Source organism: Eretmochelys imbricata, chromosome 5 (assembly GCF_965152235.1).
Source record: "Eretmochelys imbricata isolate rEreImb1 chromosome 5, rEreImb1.hap1, whole genome shotgun sequence".
Classification (NCBI taxonomy): Eukaryota; Metazoa; Chordata; order Testudines; family Cheloniidae; genus Eretmochelys; species Eretmochelys imbricata.
Genome location: NC_135576.1, coordinates 119765672 through 119788028, shown reverse-complemented (window position 1 = coordinate 119788028; position 22357 = coordinate 119765672). Strand labels below are relative to the sequence as shown.

Sequence of the window (22357 nt, the reverse complement as noted above, 5' to 3'; positions counted from 1 at the left end):
CCTTCCAGCTCTGATATTCTAGGATTCTATGACTGCCCACTACACAGTCAGAAATGGAAAACAGAAATCCTGATTCCTGTTGTCATTGCTAGACAGAATAATATTAAAAAGTTTATCATTCAAAAGGACCCTATATGTCACTTTATTGTTGTGAAGAAAAGTCCTAAATACAAGCTGATATCAGCAAATATGTACATTTTACTTTGCACAATATTCCACTTGCATCCTTTAGTTGTTCACAAAAACAAAGGTGTATTCCAGCTGTTTTTTGGAAATATACAGTAGAGAAGGGCAAAGAAAGCAACAGAGACTGTTAGAAATATCCATATTTTGATATAATAGCGTATTTGTGCACTTATGTTCAGTAATACAAGGATTTAGCTACCACTTTGGTACACATTTAAACCAAAAGTGAATAAGGCATGGCACTGAAGAAAAATTAGCCCTTATTTAAGGCCTAAACTAACAAATGGGGGAAAAATCCTGACCACAATGAAAATAATGACAAAACTCCCATTGACTTCAATGGAGCCAGAATGTCACTTCTGGACTTCATGGAGGTCTAACCTGTGGGGATTAATACAAAGCACATCAAATCAGGTCCTCAACTGGTGTATACTGGGATAGCCTAATTGACTTTTATGGAGCAACATCAATTTACACTAGCTGAGGAACAGGAATATGCCGTTTTCCCAATTCATACCGCAGTCTGATTTCAGTAACATCTCTTTGTGTCCTAATTCCATGGTTTCCCACACATTCTTATGGCACGGAAATTGTGCATAGCAAATTCTGAGCTTATCAAATGGTCACGCTAGGAAATTACATTATTTTAGTGTGTAAAGTCATTGTTTTAGGTAAGTTTGGCTATTCTGACATATAAAAAGCCTTTTCAAAAACAGGCATTTGTGTTCAAATCCTTGCTTACTGTTCAATCCTTACTCATCAGTGGTGAACAGAAACAATGCTGCTTTTGCTTCAGATGTGTAGCTGTTAGAGAAGGTTTTTCTGGTCATGAGTCTTTACATAATTACACACTTTAGTTCCTTAGTAAATCTTGCATCATTCATGGTATGACAGCACTTGGCACTAAGCACTGTAAATAATCCTGTTTTAAGAGCACTGGATCTGTGGGCTGCTTCCTGGAATTTAAATATATAAACATGCAAAAGGAACATCTCTACGTCCCCTATGTGCACTCAGTTCCCACTTTGCTGTTCCTGTAGTAAAATAAAATGTTTGCTCTGTTATCCTGTCTGTTGTTTTATATTTTTGTACCTTAAACAGATTCAATAAATACAAAACTTCCCATGTATTAACACTTACAGAAGGATGAATTGAGACAGGAAACCCAGTTCTTTTCAGAACTGGTCTAACAGCTGTATAGTGCATCAACCAACTCTACTTTTCTTTTTTTGTTTAAGGAAAGAGCCCTGGGTTGGGAGTGAACAGGTAGGAAGGAGAGGGGGGCAGCTGCAAAGGAGATGCAGATCAGAAACAGAGCAAACTCACGGAGTACCACTCGTCACCAGCAACATGTGGCTTTTCCAGCTGTACATCAAGAAATCTATCAATAAGTAAGCTAACAAGACAGCTTGAAAAATAACTAGAAACCTACCAGTGGACAAATTCATTCTTGGAGTAACTCCATTGACTTTCAGTGAATTAAACCAAAGATAAATTTGGTCAAAAATTCCGAATTGGGGATCAAGCTTTACCTCTGGATGGATGATAATCATCTCCCATTAACTTGCATTACCTTAGTGAAAGCCACATGAATACATATGAAGGAAGAATTTGGCTCTTTATTACACACAACCAACCCCCCACAACTTCTCACAAAACTGTGCTGAGGCTCAGGAAGGGGCAATGAAACATAGGTTCCATAAGCAAACCCGATTAGCTGTCAGTTGGATGCCACAGAGAATCTGTCCCACAGTCTAGAACCCTCACTGCAAACAGTATGGTCACCATCATGTAACTCAGACATGCATTCTGAGACACTTCTTTCAAGCCTTGAAATTCAAGGGAGCTGAATTTAAGGTTCAAAGCATGTACCACAAACTCTCCCGTTAACCCAAGTTAGGAAATTGGCATTGATGGCCACTTCACCAACAGCACAGAAGATCCACAATAGCTTAAGGGATTCCTGATTTGGGGGTTTCCTGCTCCTTCCTCGGGCAAATGTTCCACTGACGTCACTGAGAATTTTGCATGAATAATGAATTGCAGGCCACCATTATTCCATTCCTTTGGGATATTTCTCCTTTCTGCATTCTCTGTAAATCCCATGGACAATTACAGAAGTTATGCACCACAAAAATTGAAAAAAAAAAAACAACCCAGACCCTCTTAGTTTGCAGATCAGAGAAGCTCCAGCTGCTGAATCACAATTTGGGAATGTAACAACTTAAACTATTAGCAGGACAGTTAAAGTCACTAAGTCATTTCTGCCAGATCCTCAACAAACTGCTACTCCAAATTAGCGCCAAACTTGGCCTCCCCGCAATGTCCATTATTTTTGTTTTATCACTTAGATATACTTTTCAACAATAATGTTTATAACCCTATGAAGCAATATCTCCAAGCACTAGAGACCTAGCACATGACTCTGCAGATTGAGAACATATGCCATTATTTCCATGTTTATTTACTAAGCAGCTGAGGACAGGAGTCAGACAGTTTTTGGTTAAATCGAGAGCACTGAGGCACATGCAGCAGGTTTAGGCCAGTAATTATAAAATAGAAGTGGTGCCTTTGCCAATTGTTTTGCACAATATCGTGAAACTGTTTTGTTTCATTTTATGTTTTTCGTCTGTGCAGAGTTCAATAAACTTCTGTAATCCTGATTTTACAGCCTTCTCTAGATTTTCTGAATCTTTGCCATCCCCTGTTGGTTATGGCGACTATATACCATACTCGCCCTTGTCTGCTAGCTATGAAAAAAATTCTGTGGAATCCGGTAGCACTGAGTTCTTTTTAAATGATCGGAATAATGCAGTTCCAAAAAAAAATTGGGGATTTTGTTTTATAAAGGGACCTGGAGGGAGCAATGAGACCTACTACCGTCTGAAGTAACGGTGGGTTGGTTAGAAAATATCTGAGAGAGGCCACCACCTTCTTAGCACCAAAAGAGGTTCTAGCTTCTAGTTTTGTTTGTCATTCTTGTTTTTTCTCAATTTTTGTTTGTAAAATATCGATCTAAGGAAGGATCTGGCTATCAGTAAAGCAATGTGAATTGCATGACAACACAATGATTGACTGGGATTTGAACTCACTTCGCCTAGCCCTGTGACATTCTGCTAGCCTACATTACCTTCACCACAACGAGGCTTAATTAATTCAGACAAGTTTTAGACAGAACAATGCGGGCTTGATACTTGGCCTGGCCAATCTATGCACCATGGAGAACCAGCAGAGGGTACACACAGAAAAAGAATAGCATGACCTTAGTACTCTCACAGCCCTAAGGACAGTACTGACCCCATGGGGTTGATACACTAGTTAGAAATCATCAGGATATAGCAACAACTGCCAGAGCCTATGAACTAAAGATATCCCAATGCAATTTGTAATGTCCAGAGTATTAAATCCCCAAACACAGATTTTAAAATGGAAATTAATAGACTGATGCCTCAAAAAGCTAAGCAGCCAAGCAGAAGATAGTGAAGGTTTTATAAGACTTTTTGATGTTCGCTATCTCATGCTGTACATGGTGAAACGATACACTGTCTCCCTTAACCCCAATCCTACCCTTTGGCTTTAAGGGGGATTTTGCCTATTTAAAGACTCCAGGATCAGGCACTCGGCATGTCCTCTTTTCAAATGAGAGCTGTACATTACTGAAGGCAGCAGGCTCATCACACTTCTGTCTGCATCCGCCTATCTGAATGACCTCCTCTTTATGAGATCTTTCCCTACAGAGATGGACAAATAAGGGTATGTCTACATTGCACACTGCTTAGAGTGGTGTGTAGAGTACACACATTACATGTCCCCCTAGCTTGGGTATAAATATCAGTGTAGACGCTGCTTAGGAGAATAAAGACACGTCTGAACCCTGTGGGTATGTTCCCTACATGGCTCTCTACATGCCCAAGCAGTGCCTGCCCTGTCTACTTGTAGCTTCCTGCTGCTGGAGCCTTGTCCCTGCTGCAGCAGCTCCCCAGTGACACCTATAGCTACACAACACAGTGTGGGCATAGCCTGCCTTTCACTGCAATGTGTAGCTACACGTACACACTGGTGCAAGAGCAAGAACAGTTTTGCATGGCCCATAGTATACACTCTCTGAGCATTAGTCACGATTAAATGTCAATTTAATGCCTTTACTAGTGCTTATAATTATTCAGTCTTTGATTCTGAGCCAAAATGTCTGTTACTAAGAAACACTTTCTTCCAATTAGTTAGGTTCATGAGGCAATTAATTAATGCTGTCCTTGTGTGCTGGAAGCGTGCCACTGTTATTTCTGAGCAGGGTCCAAATATTTCTGCACTACTCTGGACCATAAATTAGTAAAAGATGCAAGCAAAAGTTTGCTAAACTGCCTCAGAAACCTACAGGCAGATGAAGTGCTGTGTGTTGTGTCTCATTATATGACAGTAGACTGCAGAAGTTCTGTAAAAGTAGTAAGAATAAATCAATTTACAACATCATTAATGGGGAAAGTTAAGAATTTATAGACTGTTTTGTATAAGTAGAACATTAGCACATATCATCTTTAATACTTGAGTATGCTTTGTCCTAATGTGCAAAAGGTTATTGGCAAGATTACAGCTTTAAACCACTACTTGTGTTGGGGAAATGGGTAGTAAGAGATTATGTGCACCAGCGAAGGACTCCACAACTCAGAACACTGCAGGAACAAACAACAGGGCCTGATACATTTTCTAAAGGGTGTAGGGAGTACTCTCACCCCACTAGCTGGTGTGGAGAGGACAGGGATGTTAATTTCTTTCCCACTGGAGCATAAGGACTTCCCCTCCAGAGGTCTGGAACCCCTTTAGCTCTTAAATTCCTGTTAAGAGGTAGGTAAGGTAATCCAGGACCACCTACTCCACTGGGTGCCAGCTCAGGGTCCTTAACCCGGGCAGACAGAATCAATCCTCCATCAGTCCCTGGGGAGCTTAGCCTAAGCAGAGACTGCAAAATTTGACCCTCAAAGTGTTGTGAAAGTGAAAGGCTTGACCTCTGAGGGTAAAGAATTGGAGTATTCACATTTCAGTATTTCCTCTGTTATGCAGGTCAGACCAGAGGATTGTAAGGCAGCCAGGCAGCGGCACAGACAGCCGCAGCGGCACAGGAGCCAGCAAACAGAGCTGTAAACAAGGGAGTTTGAGGGGGAGCTCGAAAAGGGAGTTTGTGTTGCGGTGCTTGTTTGGTTTTTTGTTTTGCTGTGGGGGGTGGTGTTTTGGGTGTGGTTTGTGTTTCCCAGATTAACAGGTCTAGGTGGGAAGGCTGTGACAGATACAGAGGCAGCAGTGGGAGTGACCCATGTCGTGGAAGACACACTGAGGATGACTGGATGTGGAAGCTGTGGTATGTACATGATCCTGGAGGGGGCACCTGGTAAGAGTTTTGTCTGTATGAAATGCCGTCTGATAGAGCTGATGGAGGAAAAGATCCGAGGTTTGGAGATGCAGGTGGAAAGTCTGGTTGAGTTTAGGAAGGGGTTTGAGCAGATGATGGAGCAAAGACATGAGGTATCTGAAGGGAAAAGCTCAGACTTGCAGATGGAATCAGGGCTGGGGAATTCTGAGGGGAGACTGGGTGAGGATAGTGGTCAGTGGAAGCATGTGACTAAAAGAACAAGGCAGAGGAAAAGACGGGCTAGTGAAGGAGAAATAGAGCTCAAGAATAGGTTTGCAGAGTTGGAAAATGAAGAAGGGGCTCAGCAGGTAGTCACTGAAGGTGGAAGGACAAGGAAGAAGAACGGCTAGTCCTATAGGAAAAGGGGAAGAGTCAATGGAGACTACACCAAATATGAGCCCCAGGAGGATATAGGATGGGTTGAAGAGGATTACAAGGGAGAATAGGAATGGAAAGAACTTGCAGCCACAGGGAACAGGGGATAGACTGGAGAATAGCACCATCACCAGGAAAAGGCAGGTGTATGTGATTGGGGACTCTTTACTGAGAAGAATAGACAGGCCTGTAACCAGAGCTGATCCAGAGAATAGGAGGGTATGCTGTCTTCCAGGTGCTAAGATACGGGATGTAGACCTGAGGTTGAAAAGGATCCTAAAGGGAGCAGGAAAGAATCCCCTAATTATCCTTCATGTGAGAACAAATGATACGGCTAGATTCTTGCTGGAAAGTATTAAGGGAGACTATGCTAGGCTGGGGAAGACGCTTAAGGAAATCGAGGCTCAGGCAATCTTTAGTGGGATTCTAGAGAAGGGCAACGAACATGTGACAAGATTATGACTCTCAACAGATGGCTTAGGCAGTGGTGCTATAAGGAGGGTTTTGGGATGTATGGCCACTGGGAGGCATTCATGGACAGAGGACAGTTCTCTCGGGATGGAGTTCATCTGAGTAGGGAAGGAAATAGACTTCAGGATGGAGGTTGGCACAACTGATTAAGAGAGCTTTAAACTAGGAATTGGGGGGAGATGGTTGGGAGATGTCCAGGTAATCTCCACACTGGATTTTAGCATTGAGAGGGAAGAAAAAGTAAGAAAGGATACAGCCGTTGGTAGGAGAATGTATATAAGGAGGAAGGGCAGTATGGATACCAGTCTAATAGGTTATACTGGCTGTAGAATGACCGTGCCTCATAGGGTACAGAATGTGAGCGAGGCCAAACAGCAAAAATTAAGATGTTTGTACACTAATGCGAGGAGCCTAGGCAACAAAATGGAGGAACTAGAGCTACTGGTGCAGGAAGTGAAACCAGGTATTATAGGGATAACAGAAACATGGCGGAATAGTAGTCATGACTGGAGTATCGGTATTGAAGGGTATGTGCTGTTTAGGAAAGACCGAAATAAAGGTAAACGTGGTGGAGTAGCATTGTAGATCAATGATGAGGTAGAATGTAAACAAATAAGATGCGATGGAATGGATAAGACAGAGTCCGTCTGGGCAAAAATCACATTGGGGAAGAAAACTATTAGAGCCTCCCCTGGGATAGTGCTTGGCGTGTGCTATAGACCGCTGGGATCTAATTTGGGTATGGATAGAGCCCTTTTTAATGTTTTTAATAAATACTATTGGAAACTGTGTGATCATGGGAGACTTTAACTTCCCAGATATAGACTGGAGGACGAGTGCTAGTAATAATAATAGGGCTCAGATTTTCCTAGATGCGATAGCTGATGGATTCCTTCATCAAGTAGTTGCTGAACCGACTAGAGGGGATGCCATTTTAGATTTGGTTTTGGTGAGTAGTGAGGACCTCATAGAAGAAATGGTTGCAGGGGATAACCTTGGTTCAAGTGATCATGAGCTAATTCAGTTCAAACTGAACGGAAGGATTAACAAAAATAAATCTGCAACTAGGATTTTTGATTTCAAAAGGGCTGACTTTCAAAAATTAAGGAAATTCGTTAGGGAAGTGGATTGGACTGAAGAATTTATGGATCTAAAGGTAGAGGAGGCCTGGGATTACTTTAAATCAAAGCTACAGAAGCTATCGGAAGCCTGCATCCCAAGAAAGGGGAAAAAATTCATAGGCAGGAGTTGTAGACCAAGCTGGATGAGCAAGCATCTCAGAGAGGTGATTAAGAAAAAGCAGAAAGCATACAGGGAGTGGAAGATGGGAGGGATCAGCAAGGAAAGCTACCTTATTGAGGTCAGAACATGTAGGGATAAAGTGAGACAGGCTAAAAGTCAAGTAGAGTTGGACGTTGCAAAGGGAATTAAAACCAATAGTAAAAGGTTCTATAGCCATATAAATAAGAAGAAAACAAAGAAAGAAGAAGTGGGACCGCTAAACACTGAAGATGGAGTGGAGGTCAAGGATAATCTAGGCATGGCCCAATATCTAAACAAATACTTTGCCTCAGTCTTTAATAAGGCTAAAGAGGATCTTAGGGATAATGGTTGCATGACAAATGGGATTGAGGATATGGAGGTAGATATTACCATATCTGAGGTAGAAGTGAAACTCAAACAGCTTAATTGGACTAAATCGGGGGGCTCAGATAATCTTCATCCAAGAATATTAAAGGAATTGGCATCTAAAATTGCAAGTCCATTAGCAGGAATTTTTAATGAATCTGTAAACTCAGGGGTTGTACCGTATGATTGGAGAATTGCTAACATAGCTCCTATTTTTAAGAAAGGGAAAAAAAGTGATCCGGGTAACTACAGGCCTGTCAGTTTGACATCTGTAGTATGCAAGGTCTTGGGAAAAATTTTGAAGGAGAAAGCAGTTAAGGACACTGAAGTCAATGGCAAATGGGACAAAATACAACATGGTTTTACAAAGGGTAGATCGTGCCCAACCAACCTAATCTCCTTCTTTGAGAAAGTAACAGATTTTTTAGACAAAGGAAACACAGTGGATCTAATTTACCTAGATTTCAGTAAGGCGTTTGATACCGTGCCACATGGGGAATTATTAGTTAAATTGGAACAAGATGGGGATCAATATGAACATTGAAAGGTGGATAAGGAATTGGTTAAAGGGGAGACTACAACGGATCCTACTGAAAGGTGAACTGTCAGGCTGGAGGGAGGTTACCAGTGGAGTTCCTCAAGGATCAGTTTTGGGACCAATCTTATTTAATCTTTTTATTACTGACCTTGGCACAAAAAGTGAGAGTGTGCTAATAAAGTTTGTGGATGATACAAAGCAGGGAGGTATTGCCAATTTAGAGAAGGACCAGGAAATCATACAGGAGGATCTGGATGACCTTGTAAACTGGAGTAATAGTAACAGGATTTAATAGTGAGAAGTGTAAGGTTATGCATTTAGGGATTAATAACAAGAATTTTAGTTATAAGCTGGGGACGCATCAAGTAGAAGTAACGGAGGAGGAGAAGGACCTTGGAGTATTGGTTGATCATAGGATGACTATGAGCCACCAATGTGATATGGCTGTGAAAAAGCTAATGCGGTCTTGGGATGCATCAGGAGAGGTATTTCCAGTAGGGATAAGGAGGTTTTAGTACCATTATACAAGGCACTGGTGAGACCTCACCTGGAATACTGTGTGCAGTTCTGGTCTCCCATGTTTAAGAAGGATGAATTCAAACTGGAACAGGTACAGAGAAGGGCTACTAAGATGATCTGAGGAATGGAAAACGTGTCTTATGAAAGGAGACTCAAGGAGCTTGGCTTGTTTAGCCTAACTAAAAGAAGGTTGAGCGGAGATATGATTGCTCTCTATAAATATAACAGAGGGATAAATACCGGAGAGGGAGAGGAATTCTTTAAGCTCAGTACCAATGTGGACAGAAGAACAAATGGATATAAACTGGCCACCAGGAAGTTTAGACTTGAAATTAGACAAAGGTTTCTAACCATCAGAGGAGTGAAGTTTTGGAATAGCCTTCCAAGGGAAGCAGTGGGGGCAAAAGATCTATCTGGCTTTAAGATTAAACTCGATAAGTTTATGGAGGAGATGGTATGATGGGATAACATGGTTTTGGTAATTAACTGATCTTTAAATATTCATGGTAAATAGGCCTAATGGCCTGTGATGGGATGTTAGATGGGGTGGGATCTGAGTTACCAAGGAAAGAATTTTCTGTAGTATCTGGCTGGTGAATCTTGCCCATATGCTCAGGGTTTAGCTGATCGCCATATTTGGGGTCGGGAAGGAATTTTCCTCCAGGGCAGATTGGGAGAGGCCGTGGAGGTTTTTCGCCTTCCTCTGTAGCATGGGGCACGGGTCACTTGCTGGAGGATTCTGTGCTCCTTGAAGTCTTTAAACCACGATTTGAGGACTTCAATAGCTCAGATACAGGGGAGGTTTTTCGCAGGAGTGGGTGGGTGAGATTCTGTGGCCTGCATTGTGCAGGAGGTCAGACTAGATGATCATAACGGTCCCTTCTGACCTTAGTATCTATGAATTTATGAATAATGGTCCCTTCTGGCATTAAAACTATGAAAGACAGCTGGAAGTGCAGAAAAAGCCACTCATCTAATTTTCTCCAAAGACCCAGTTAAAATGTACCTACCTTCCACAGTGTGGAATCACAGAGGTGATGGTTTTCCCCAGTTTCTGTCACAATGAACCATACCTCTCAACTGCCCCTCATTCTAGAACAATAAGGTATGTCACTCGTTCTGGCCCTCATATTGCCCATGTTCCACAAAAATCTGGTGTCCTCTCACTTTCATTCTTGAAAATTATTTACACCAGAAATACAGGATCATATTATGCACACTAAAAGAATTAATCTCACAGCATTTTAAGCTTCCCGCATGAAGAACTTTCGTGTGTCTCTTGTTTTAACTCTGGGCCTGGGTGGGTTGAGAGGTCTGGTTATTACAATGGATTTTAACAAAGAGAAGGTTCCAGAGTTACATAGGTTTGATGGGATAGAGTGAGGGGCAGTGGCTAGGAGAAGAAAACGTAGTAAGTGGTAGGTTATGTTTTCCAGAAAGGATGTGGACAAATTGGAGAGTCCAACAGAGAGCAACAAAAATGATTAGAGGACTGGGGCACGACTTACGAGGAGAGGCTGAGGGAACTGGGCTTATTTAGTCTGCAAAAGAGAAGTGTGAAGGGGGATTTGATATCAGCCTTCAACTACCTGAATGGGGGGTTCCAAAGAGGATGGAGCTCAGCTGTTCTCAGTGGTACCAGATGACAGAACAAGAAGCGATGGTCTCAAGTTGCAGTGCGGGAGGTCTAGGTTGGATATTAGGAAACACTATTTCACTATGCGGGTGGTGAAGCACTGGAATGGGTTACCTAGGGAGGTGGTGGAATCTCTGTCCTTAGAGGTTTTTAAGGCCAGGCTTGACAAAGCCCTGGCTGGGATGATTTAGTTGGAGCTGGTCCTGCTTTGAGCAGGGGGTTGGACTAGATGACCTCCTGAGATCCCTTCCAACCCTGATCTTCTATGATTCTATGAACCTGGGCACTTCTACTCAGAAATTAAAAACAGAAGTCTTTAAAATATCATGGCAGTCCTATTAATTTAAAGTACCCACATGCTATGTGTGTAGGTGTTTCTATGTTCCACCCACAACTGTGACTTTTCCTGCTTTTATTTTTTTATTAGTGCTACTGAACATTTCTGTTTATATAGCATTTTGTGGCATCGATACACCTAAATCATGATAATAAAATAAAATAAAGTAAAAATAAAAGTGCTCTGTTGTTATTGTCCACACAGACATGAACCTGAGAGGAAGTCTGGAGTATTGCCCTGACAATGCAGATGGAAATGCAACCCCCAACCGCAAGGCAAGAAGGCTTTGTCTGGACTGGTGGGAACACAAGGATCATAGCTCCCTGAAGAGCCTCCCCCCACTGGGAATTGAGAGGGGATTAACCAGGAGGAAGGAATGGGAGGTTTCACCTGAGCCGGTGGGCAGGCCAATGTGGCTCAGGGTAAGCCATTGGCCCTTGTGCACCTGAGAGAGGTTTATTAACCCCCTCTCAGGCCTGTCTTTCTTTCCGTGCGTCTGGGGCAATGTTATGCTGCTTGCTGCTTTGTATTGATCCCTCCAACAATCACCTATGCAAAAAATCAGTTTGAAAAGGGAGACATCTGCAAAATTAACAGCCAGAATAATGTGGGAAAATCCTCGTTATCTTCTCACATTGTTGTTGCAAAAGCAAACTGCACACTAAATTAATATGGAAATTTTGCATGGATGTTTATCGTGGCATTTATAAGGGAACACCCTTTGCTTGAACTTTATGGGCCTTATAACCAATTTTTTTTTTTTAAGTTATTCTCAGTAGGTTTCTTTCGAGCTCATGGAAAAATATGCGAATTGCCTGGTGGTGAAAACAGTGAGCCAAACCCTTAGCTGCTGTAAGTAGGTGCAGCTCCATATAAATCAATGGAGCTACACCCATTTACGCCAGCTGAGGATTTGACCTCGTCCCTCTAATCTCCACACATGTTAACCAAACACTCTCTCCTTGTGGGTAAAGATGTTGACTTTTGTTTTAAAGGGGACAAGTTCAAATTGTAATAAGGTTCTATACAGTTCCACAAAAAATATCTGTCCATTCTTAACTTTTCCTATCAATGGTGACACATATACACTTATTTTTACAGAGCAAAAACATTTCACAGTTAATAAAAGTCATGGGAGGGGGAGGAGAGAAGGGGAATATAGAACAGTTGTGTTTTAAACATTAAAGAAGCCAAGTGCTGCAGTGTACAATTAGAGAAAGAAGGGGAATGAGTCACTCATTTCAAAGGGCCTGATCCAAAGCCCATTAAAGTTAACAGAAAGATTATCGCTGACTTCTAATCAGGCCTAATATCTCTATCATAACAAGGCTATGGACAAAAACATGGCTCATTTGTTCTACTAAAAATAAAGGTGGGGCACAGAATGGGGACCACAGCAGATGGACATGATATCTAATTTCTCTCTTTACATTCATGCAGGCCAAGTATTAAGCTGTGTTTAAACTATCACATTGCCAGTTTATGGCGTTAATTCATTATCTGGTTCCAGAGGTTGTTATTTTAGTGTGTCTAAAGAACTGAGTCTGGATACAAATTCTGTTTTGAAGATGATGAGATCCGCATGTCTTTCTCTTCTGCATGGAGTCTGTGTGGCCAACCCCACCTCTGAGTTGTGGTAATCACATCACTAATAAAAAAACCAACAACCTTCCATTCCTTCTTAAATCTGTATTCATACAAAGCTTTAGTTTTGCTACAGTCTTCTTTTCACAAAGTTTATGCGGCAATGTCTGATCACTTGGGATTTATTTTGGCATAAGCAACTTTTCCCAGAAATCTGTCAAACCCTCCCCTTTAACCACTACACATACACAGTGCCATATGAACCTCCTTTTGTATTACTGGGTAAATATAAGGAGGCAGGACTCAAGAGAAAATAAGCTTTCATCAAGAACTCCCCATCTTCATGAAAGAAGTGACACGTGTGGCTCATAATTTACTTCAATGCCAGGAACCATTTATAATGTATGCAAAATCATTACTGTAATAGAGTACAAGATACCACTCATCTGACTTCATAATCTGAATCAGAGCCATTCCTGCCATATCAAAGCATACAATAATGAAAAACATAATTAAGGCTCCCACACTGTTGCTTTAAACTAATATTTACTAGTAAATGATCTCCTGAAACCAAGGATTTACCGGCATATATTTGTTATTGCCAAAACAAAGGAGTATTTCTAATATTTGCTACATTACAGTAAACCTGATAGCATTCCACACCAGTTCAGTGTGGCCTTTCCTTTGCTTCCTAATCTGACAAGTAGTGTGAAGCATTATTAAATGAGTTTCCAAAGACAAATCAGGAAAAGTTGGGTTTATATGGGCAAGTGTTTCTTTAAAACAAAAATACCTCTATATTTTTTAGCACATAAGTCGAAAAAAAACAACCTCCTCAAAACAAATATCGTATAACTTTTATCTCTATCCCTTTCAAGCCAAAATGGCTATCACCTTATTATTTTCAAACATAACAGTAAAGATTATAAATATTTTTCTAATTCTCTTTTAAATTCCTAAAATTATTATTTTTAAATGGAAATTACCTTTCTATTATCTAAGCCAAATCCATGCATACCCTTGTCTGCATCGTTTGTCAATTTCCCACACATGTCTTCCCTTCAGTTTATCAGTGTCTCTGTGCTTAATCTTCAATATCCTCAGGATTTCACACCTCCATTTACATCTTTCTGCACTTTAATTCATAATGCCATGTTCAAACCACTGTCTTGAAAATGTCAGACAGTATAAAGAACCAAAGAATGATGACAATGAACATTTGCGCTGATGAAAAGCAGGCACAGACCCCTAGCTGATTAGCTGGGGAAATCCTACATCCCTCTCTCGTTTAGGTCAGTATATTTCTCTCCTCTCTTTCTGTTACAGTTGGTCATTTAGTATAGTATATTAATGTGTAAGCCACAGTGCACTATCATAAAATGTATAAATCGAAAAGCTAAAGAAAATAATCCATAGCATGATAAAATTCCACTACAGAGGAGCATTTTTAAATAAGTAAATGCACCCAGAATTTATCGCCAAGGATGCTGGGAAGTTAAATTCACTGTTTGTAAAACTGTCTGAGCCAATTTGAGCGTCCAAGTGTAGAATTTGGATGTCAAAGCACAGAACTGGATGTAGACATTTTTCAGCTCTTTTTGATTTATTAAAACTGATTTACTGCATTTTTTTGTTACCAAGAATTACAGCACAAGATAACACACCACCATTTGTAGCACTCAGGCATTTAATATTTTTCCTAAACAGATTTTCCTTTTTCCATCTACCAATTCGTGTCCTCAGCAGAAATTCTTTTTTTACCAAGGTCCAAACTAGAGATGACCAAACCATTTGGACAAAACAGGAATCAAGTCACACCTTTGTCCAACCAGCAAAATGAGCCAGAAATTTCACTGAGATGAAGGCAAAGTATCTTACAATCCATTTCTCCACTCTCCCCTTCTTGAACCTCTTTCCTCACCCACCTTTTACTGGTGGGATCTCAGCCAGCTGCTGATGCTTCTCCAGTGTGATTTTCATGGTTGTCACAAAGCAAAATGCACAGCACACCTTGGAGGCCTCAAATCCCATGCACTCTCTGACTTCCCAAGCATACGGTACACTCTGGGGCGTTACTCCAGAGTATGAAAAAATGGACAGTGGCTGGCCCAACCCCACCACTTGCTACCACTGCAGGGAGAAATGTTACAGAACCTCTTCCTGAAAACTACAGTGGGCAGAGAAAGGGCTACCTAGATTCCAAAGAGGAGCAGAATCCTCCCTACAGCAAAAGATACCAGAGTAGCTGCCCTAGCATTCTTTGGATAGCTTATTGGAATCTTGATTGGTATCAAGGTTCTTCCTGTCCTACTGAGTAAACAATTACTAATAGGACATATACATTAAATTTCGTAAAAATCACCAGGAGCCCCACAAAAAAAAAGTTTGTTTTTTTTTTAAATCTTGTTCACCGCCCCCAGCTCCCACACACCCACACCAAGTTTTCCTTTGTATTTCCAAGTTAGAACAACCCTGAAAATCTCATAACAAAGCTCAGTTGAAATCACCACATTTGGGTCCAAACCTTGAAAAACCAAGAGTTTTGCCCACTGACAACACAAAGTTATAACTCTGCTCAAGCTCACTCATGCTGGGCCCAGATGTTCTCAAAAAACTCTCACAAATCTTTCAACAGACTTGGTCTGGATTTCAAGCTTGTAATAAAGCCAAAATTTCATGAGGTTTCGGGTTTCATTGCAAAGGCTTTGCACAGCTCTAATTAACATACTATTTGCTTGCAAAACTGATCTGTCATATAGTCAGATGATAATGGCTTTGTTGCATCCCTGTTAGAAATATGTTAGAAGCCTGGACAGCTTCTTAAACTGTTCATCCAGATGGTACTATTTAAATTCCACACTGCCGCAATTATTCACATTCCATTCTCATGCAGCAAAGTTAAAAAAAAACAAAAAACCATCATGTCTACATTTAACATATGCACTTAAATTAGCATTGTTATAAAATCTTCTGTATACTAATTCGTGCTTTGCCAACCACACATCTTCTTCATAAATGGCATGTGCTGTAAAAAATGAAGTCCATATTTTTCAATTAAAGAAACCATAGAAGGAATTTGTCTTATTGATGGAAGATGACTGTCATGTCAGAGACAACAGGACAATGTTTAGGGGCATGATTAGATTTAACTGGTAAAGTGGCCACCTAGGGCACCACATTTCAGGCGGCATCATGTCTTTGAGAGGAGATCCAATCCATGAAGAGCTCGGTTGCCAAAGAACTCTGCTTCTGAGAGCCTAACCTTAAAGAACATCATTACAGGTGAAGGCAGGCTGTGAAGAAGATGCATTCCCTAACCTAGCAAGAAAGAGAGGCTGAAGCAGATAAAGAGGTTATATTTTAGCATTCTGTGTGGTTTGGAATAGAATGAACTTTAACAGGCTATCTTAAAAATGACAGGATGGCGGCAACATCTTAGGTCTATCTCTGTACAACGGCAGAGTATAAAGGCAGTTTTTTTTTTTTTGCTGACCAGCAGCTGCTGTGTTTTCGTCTGAGAGTCTACATAAGTTTGAAATGTGATAGGTGCACCCAATGGAAGAGGAAGGAAACGTAAAATATCTGCTTTGTTCATCTGGGGATGTTTGTAGGGGAGAAACCAAAATATTCTTCACTGGGCTGCACAACACGTAGGGCCAGCCATGATATTAGCAGCTTCCCACGTATGTACATCTCCAAGTACAATTTAACACTCTGATATTTCTCCGAGTATCTCTTTCTTCCATCATTCTGTCTCATATTTTGCTTTCCATGGACTTCCTTTGTCACAGCTGCCATGGAAATCTCTGAATGTGTGTGATTCCTGTGTGGGCAATGACTCACTTAACTTTGTTTGTTTGTATAAAGCAGAGAACACTTGGTCTGCTCCTCTTTATATGGCAAATCATTCACAATACTGGAGGAGGTTTAGGGCCAATTTCTACTGTCTGATGTTGAGCATGTGGCTCTCATTTTATTTTATGGAGACTTTCTAGAGGCCATTTTTGGGTAATTAGGGAAGTAACTGACTTTACACAGTTATTTTGTTGCTTCATATATAATGCTATAAACCACGTGTCTAACCACGGGCATAAATAGAATAATTTTAATTAAAAGAGCACGTTGTGACCAAAAGCACTCCTGTATTCACACCCTACACACTACTGTAATAATCTTTGTACAAAATACGTGAGCTATTTGTGAGATATCATTCGAAATTTGTGAGATATCTTAAAACTAATAACTCACTGGTCAATATTATCACGGTGAAATGTAGGTAGCAACATTATATGTAAAGTTAGAAAATCCTGCTATGATGTTGTTAGCACATGTTCAGAACCACTCAGCCCTGCCTAGGCAAAGGTTATTAAACAGATCTATCCTATCCAGAGAAATGTGTGTTTACCTCAATTTACAGGTAAGTAGTAAACAGGTCCTCAAGACAGCAAGGGGAGGAAGTGAGAGGAGACAAATCAAATTTGCATTTCAGCAAACACAGGTGAGAAGAAAAAGCATAGAGACTCCATCACCACCAGACTCCATGTCACCTCCTTTACAGTTTGAATAATCTTTGCTTTGAAGAGGTAACCTTCAGAAGAACCCACTTTCAAAGTTCACTGGACTATAAAAGAAAGGGGGCAGATAACCCCAAGTTCTCTCTCTTGCTCTTTCACCTAAGACGACAAATGCACCAGCAACCTCTGGGAAAGATCCTGACCAAGGAAAGGGTCACTCACCATCTTGCTGGAAGACTGCAGGTGAGAAAGACCATCTTGAACAAAAGCCCAGAACCAAAACTTGGCAGATTAAGTTTTAGACTTCTAAATGCTTTCACTTTTATTTACTCGTAACCATTTCTAACTTTCTCTCTTACACCTGAACTCACTTAAAATACCATCTTCTTTTGTTAATAAACTTGTTTTATTTTTTAATATAAACCAATCCAATGCTATGTTTAGGCTGAACTATTTGGTGACTCCAGTCAAAGTAGCAAACTGTTGAATATTGACTCTTTACAGGAACAACAAACCTTTAATATCTGAACTTTCCAAGAGAAGGCTGGACAGCACAGAACACATGTTTTTGGGATAATCTGGGACTGGGAGTGTGTTGGGGTCCTGCTGCAAGTAGTAACCAAGGCTGGTGGAAGCCAGAGTGTGGCTGGTGTGTTGCTGACAGGCTGCTGGGGTCAGAGCGGCTAAACAAGGCTGCAGCTATACAGAGACACTGAGCGTGCAACCTGCACGCTGGTAGGCTGTTTGTGAGGAGCCCACATTGGGAACTACAACAGCAAACCATTGTGAGGCACCCAATGTTGTGGGGCAGGTAGTGACACAGTCCGTCACTGGTCTGGATTGCATCCCGGAATGTGACATGTATATACATTAGAGGAGGAGAACAATTTCCTTTCTCGATGAAAACTCTACGCGCAAGTCATATTCTTTGAATTACAATGGTATCCACAAGCTTAAAAAATTGAAAACTAAAGGCAGCACAATTAATCACAGTCCATCATTAAGTCCCACCAAAGCAAACTTGCCAGCAGCATTCCCGCGCGTTATACCATGAATAAGAGCTAGCATGCAGTCTGCAAATTCCTCATGCTTTACAAAACCATACTTATGCTCACCAGGGGAAAGTTCAATAAAAAATGCTGGAATCTATTTCGGAAAACAAGATTTCGAAATACGTTTTTCTTTTAAGGAATACATGTGGCCTTTTGTCTCTCTCTCTTTCCTAAGAGGCAATACAACACTTCAGCAGATTAAGTTTTATTTGCAAGAATAGGCCAATTCTATCCAAAAATACAAGTGTGCAACTTTCATTAACTTTGCCAGATGATGCACATGAAAAGCAGATGGCAGAACTTCACTTCACTGGCATTGCATATAATACAGGATATCTTGTAAAACTTCGATTTAACAGATGATTGCTGATGTACTATTGAAATAACACTTTGTTCTGCAGTTGCCAAATGCACATTTAAAGAAGTTATGGGTTTACACTGTTTTTGTTCAGGGGCATGTTCATGCTAGAGCAGACCCTTTTTAACAGAAGAGACAAAGTGCAGGATCTGGTGATAGTTCTGTAATGACAGGTCAACTGGAAAACGCATTTGACTTCTGCAGTAGTTAATAAAAAACAATATTTAACTATAGAAACTACTGAGAGGTATCAATGTTGAATACATTTGCCATATTTTGCCATAGGAATGCTCCTTCTTGCGAAGCTGAGCCCGAAGAAATCAGATTAAAAAAAACAACACCTTTTTAAATTGAGTTAGGATTGAGAATATATTTCACTTAAAATAACTGGTAGAATGAAATATTCTTGAAAGCAAAGAAATTTGAAGTTAAAGCGTGACATGCTCAGCTCCCTGCAGCTCCCATTGACTGGGAACGGTGAACCACGGCCATTGGGAGCTGTGGGGGGGCCGTGCCGGCAGACGGTCAACGTAAACACAATGTCTCGCAGCCCGCCAGCGGATTACCCTGATGGGCCACGTGCTGAAGGTTGCCGACCCCTGCGCTATACCTTACTCATCCTTCTCACAGAGATCTGAGAAGATACCCTCCACGCTTAGGTCCCAGATTTATTGGTGTCCTTTCCGCTCTACCCTTTGAGCAAATAGCCTGAGAACAGTTACAAATGATAGTGAACAACCACATAACCTTATTTTAAAAAACAAAAATTATGAAACATCATGAAAGGCCATAATGTTGTTGTAATTCATACACTCAGCAGAGCAGGCTTACATTTCATGTGGCAGCTGGTGAAAATTTTGATTACACATGTGAGAGCTTGGAGACAGAATTAAGATTGGTATAAATCAGTATTAACTTTATCTTACATTTCTTTTTCTGGTGATATTTCATTACAACAATTTCTTTTAACTATCTTATAAACTAAGTAGAAAAAAAATGAAGAAGTGTTTTGATTATTGTGATATTTCTCTCCCATAAAAGTTAATGCAATTAGACACAACTTGTATATCCTTTTTACAAGCATATTTTCCCTTCACTTATTGTAATCATTCCATTATGTTTAAAAAGCATTTCCTTCGATGATCTTCCAATCGCAAGAAAACTTTAATTTGAATTTGGTTTTGTTTGTAAAAAGGGATTTTATAGTGACAAAATGGCTGATATCCATCCATCCATATTTTCATAATAGCTCTTATCACTGTAGCATCCAGTGCTTCCCAGAATTGAAAGCCAATTCCACAAAAGACCAGTGCAATCATTTCCCTCCTTATTTCCCTTCAAGCAGTTCAGGCTATATACGTGAAAATTAAGTAATAAATGAATGTCTACTGTGAAGCTGTATATTGCATCTGACTATTTCATCTTTGTTCATGGACAATGCTATATGGAATCCAGGAATTCAAAAATACGGCCTTCAATAAATGTCTCTATTTCAGTTGGAGGACTGTCTTTCTATCAGCACTACTAAGGGGCAGTTCACAAAAACAGTCACACAAAAGTCTTACTGAAATGTGATACGTTTCTGCTTAGCATCTGGAACTTTTTTCTTCTCTAGCAAGTGAAAGCCAATTTGGGAGAATCGAAGAACATTCAGTCTATCATGAGTTTAATGTAAGAACCGCTTGCATTAAGATTAATGTACAAGGGCCGGATCCAAAACGGACTAAGGCAGTGGGAGTTTTTCCATTGACTTTGGATCAGGCCCATAGCCGTACATCTGCAAGCAGAACAGCATATTACTTTGTGCGATCTGAATTAGATTTACATTTAGGATATGTAGATAAATCGGGGGATCTGAAAAATGGAGACTGACCTGTGCACTCATGCTGTAGTCCTTTACCATAGTACCCTTTTTCACAGACACATTCGAACTGCCCTGTGTGAGTGCCACATTTGCAACTTGCCATGATGTCACAGCAGTTCTCATTTGCCTCGCAGAGAAATGAACAATAGGATATATCTTCTTGAATGTAACTGCCAGAAGGCAGATCTGTAATACAAATCAATTACAAAGGCCGCAAAAGTTAATAATTAGTGAAATGTTGCCGAAAACCTTACAGTTCCAATATTCACTTGTGGTGGTAACCATGTGAAGCAACGCTTCAGTTCTTTGAAATGTACGGCTCAAATTCTGAAGTTCTTAACTCGGGAAACACTGAAGTCTACGAAGCAAAAATCCTGAAGTCTTTACTCAGTTTCTTTTTAGTTCTTACTAAGGCAAAATTATCATTGACCTCAATGCAAGAATTAAAAGGAAAACAAGGGCCTAAATTAGGTTCCACCAAAATCACAGGACTGAATTTGAGTTTGATGACCCTATGAGATCAGTCTGTCATTGAACATGTAACTGTTAAAATAAGTAGATTCTCCGCCTCCACAAAAAAAGGTCTAATTAAACATCCTTCATAATAGAAAAAAACATCATGCACCAAAAGAATTTGGTGGTACATATGTACCATATTCATGTTAAATCAGAATGTTTACTTAAATCAAAACTACATAAATACTCATGGATAGATCCTTAGTTGATGTGCAGCTGCATAGCTCCCGCTTCAAGCAAGTGTAGATACACTTATTTACACCAGGTGAAGATTCAGCCCTACATTCTTAACAGCTACTCTCATCCTGTTTTTTTTTCTGTTCAGTGACAATTCTTCATAAAGGTAAACATCAGAAACCAGTTCCGTTTTATAGAATTTTTATACCTAAAGAAATGTCACATTTACAAGAGGTAGTTTTATGAATTTCTGAAATATTCTAAATCTGTGTTATGTGCCCACAGCGTATAAAGGCTTTTATTAATACTGAGACAAATCCTGAAGTCCTTCTTAGGGCCGGTCTGCCTCTTTAGGTGCATAAATACCTTTGAAAACTAGACCAAAGTTCTTATTTAGGCAAAATCTCCATTGGGCCAACGCTGACATTCTTACCCAGTTCTTACTCAGGTAAAACGAAGCCTTGAAACTGGTCCAAAGGGCAATGTACATGCACACCAAAGAGAAGAATTTGGCTCAATCTGTTGACTTTGAAAGAGCTACTATTTACCTTAATTCCTGAAATCTGCAGGTTTCTGTTGAATGTAATACAAATGAATGCAAGAAAAATACAGAAGGAAAGAGACTACAACACACATATGAAACATTTCACAAGGCCTGTTATTTCCAGCCAGGCCCTATGCTCTCTCTGGCATCTGAAATGATACTTCCAGGGTTACTAAATGTAATACCTTCATGAAGAGCTCTGCGAGCTAAAGCCTCAAACTCTGCAAAGCTGTGAAGCAGGTAACAGTGTTCCTCCTTTGGATGGGAAGACATGTCATTCAGTTCTCGGATGTTGCCCTGCCATATTCCAAATGTGAAGATCTCTACTCCAGATTCACGTAAGGATGCTGCGATGGGTCTAGGATCACCTCCATTGGAATATCCATCAGTAATTAGAAATATCACTTTTGTAGCATTTTCACGGGAGTGATGAAGTATTTGCTGCAATAGATTATAAAACAGTACATCTCAGGCAAAGGGTTAACAGTGGCTGACCTGCATGTAGTACTTTCTTCCACAGTGCATCTCCTTTTATTTGACTTGTTTTCTGACTTAATCCCGTTTTGCTGGACCACCCAGTACTAACACAAGAAGATCAACAATCTTTAATCAGAGACTGTGGTTATCAAGCCAAATATTGACTCATTTTTATA

General features: G+C 40.4%; 1 protein-coding gene across 1 annotated transcript in view; it reads right to left on the bottom strand.

Moving 5' to 3' along the window:
- Positions 1 to 21977, bottom strand: part of SVEP1 (sushi, von Willebrand factor type A, EGF and pentraxin domain containing 1) — a 150045-nt gene extending 128068 nt beyond the window's left edge. The window contains exons 1-2 of the mRNA XM_077816485.1: positions 21890 to 21977; positions 20477 to 20653 (exon numbers count right to left, since the gene is read on the bottom strand). Coding sequence (XP_077672611.1) covers positions 20477 to 20653; positions 21890 to 21977 — 265 coding nt within the window. The remainder of the gene's footprint in view (positions 1 to 20476; positions 20654 to 21889) is intronic.
- Between the last annotated feature and the right edge of the window lie 380 nt (positions 21978 to 22357).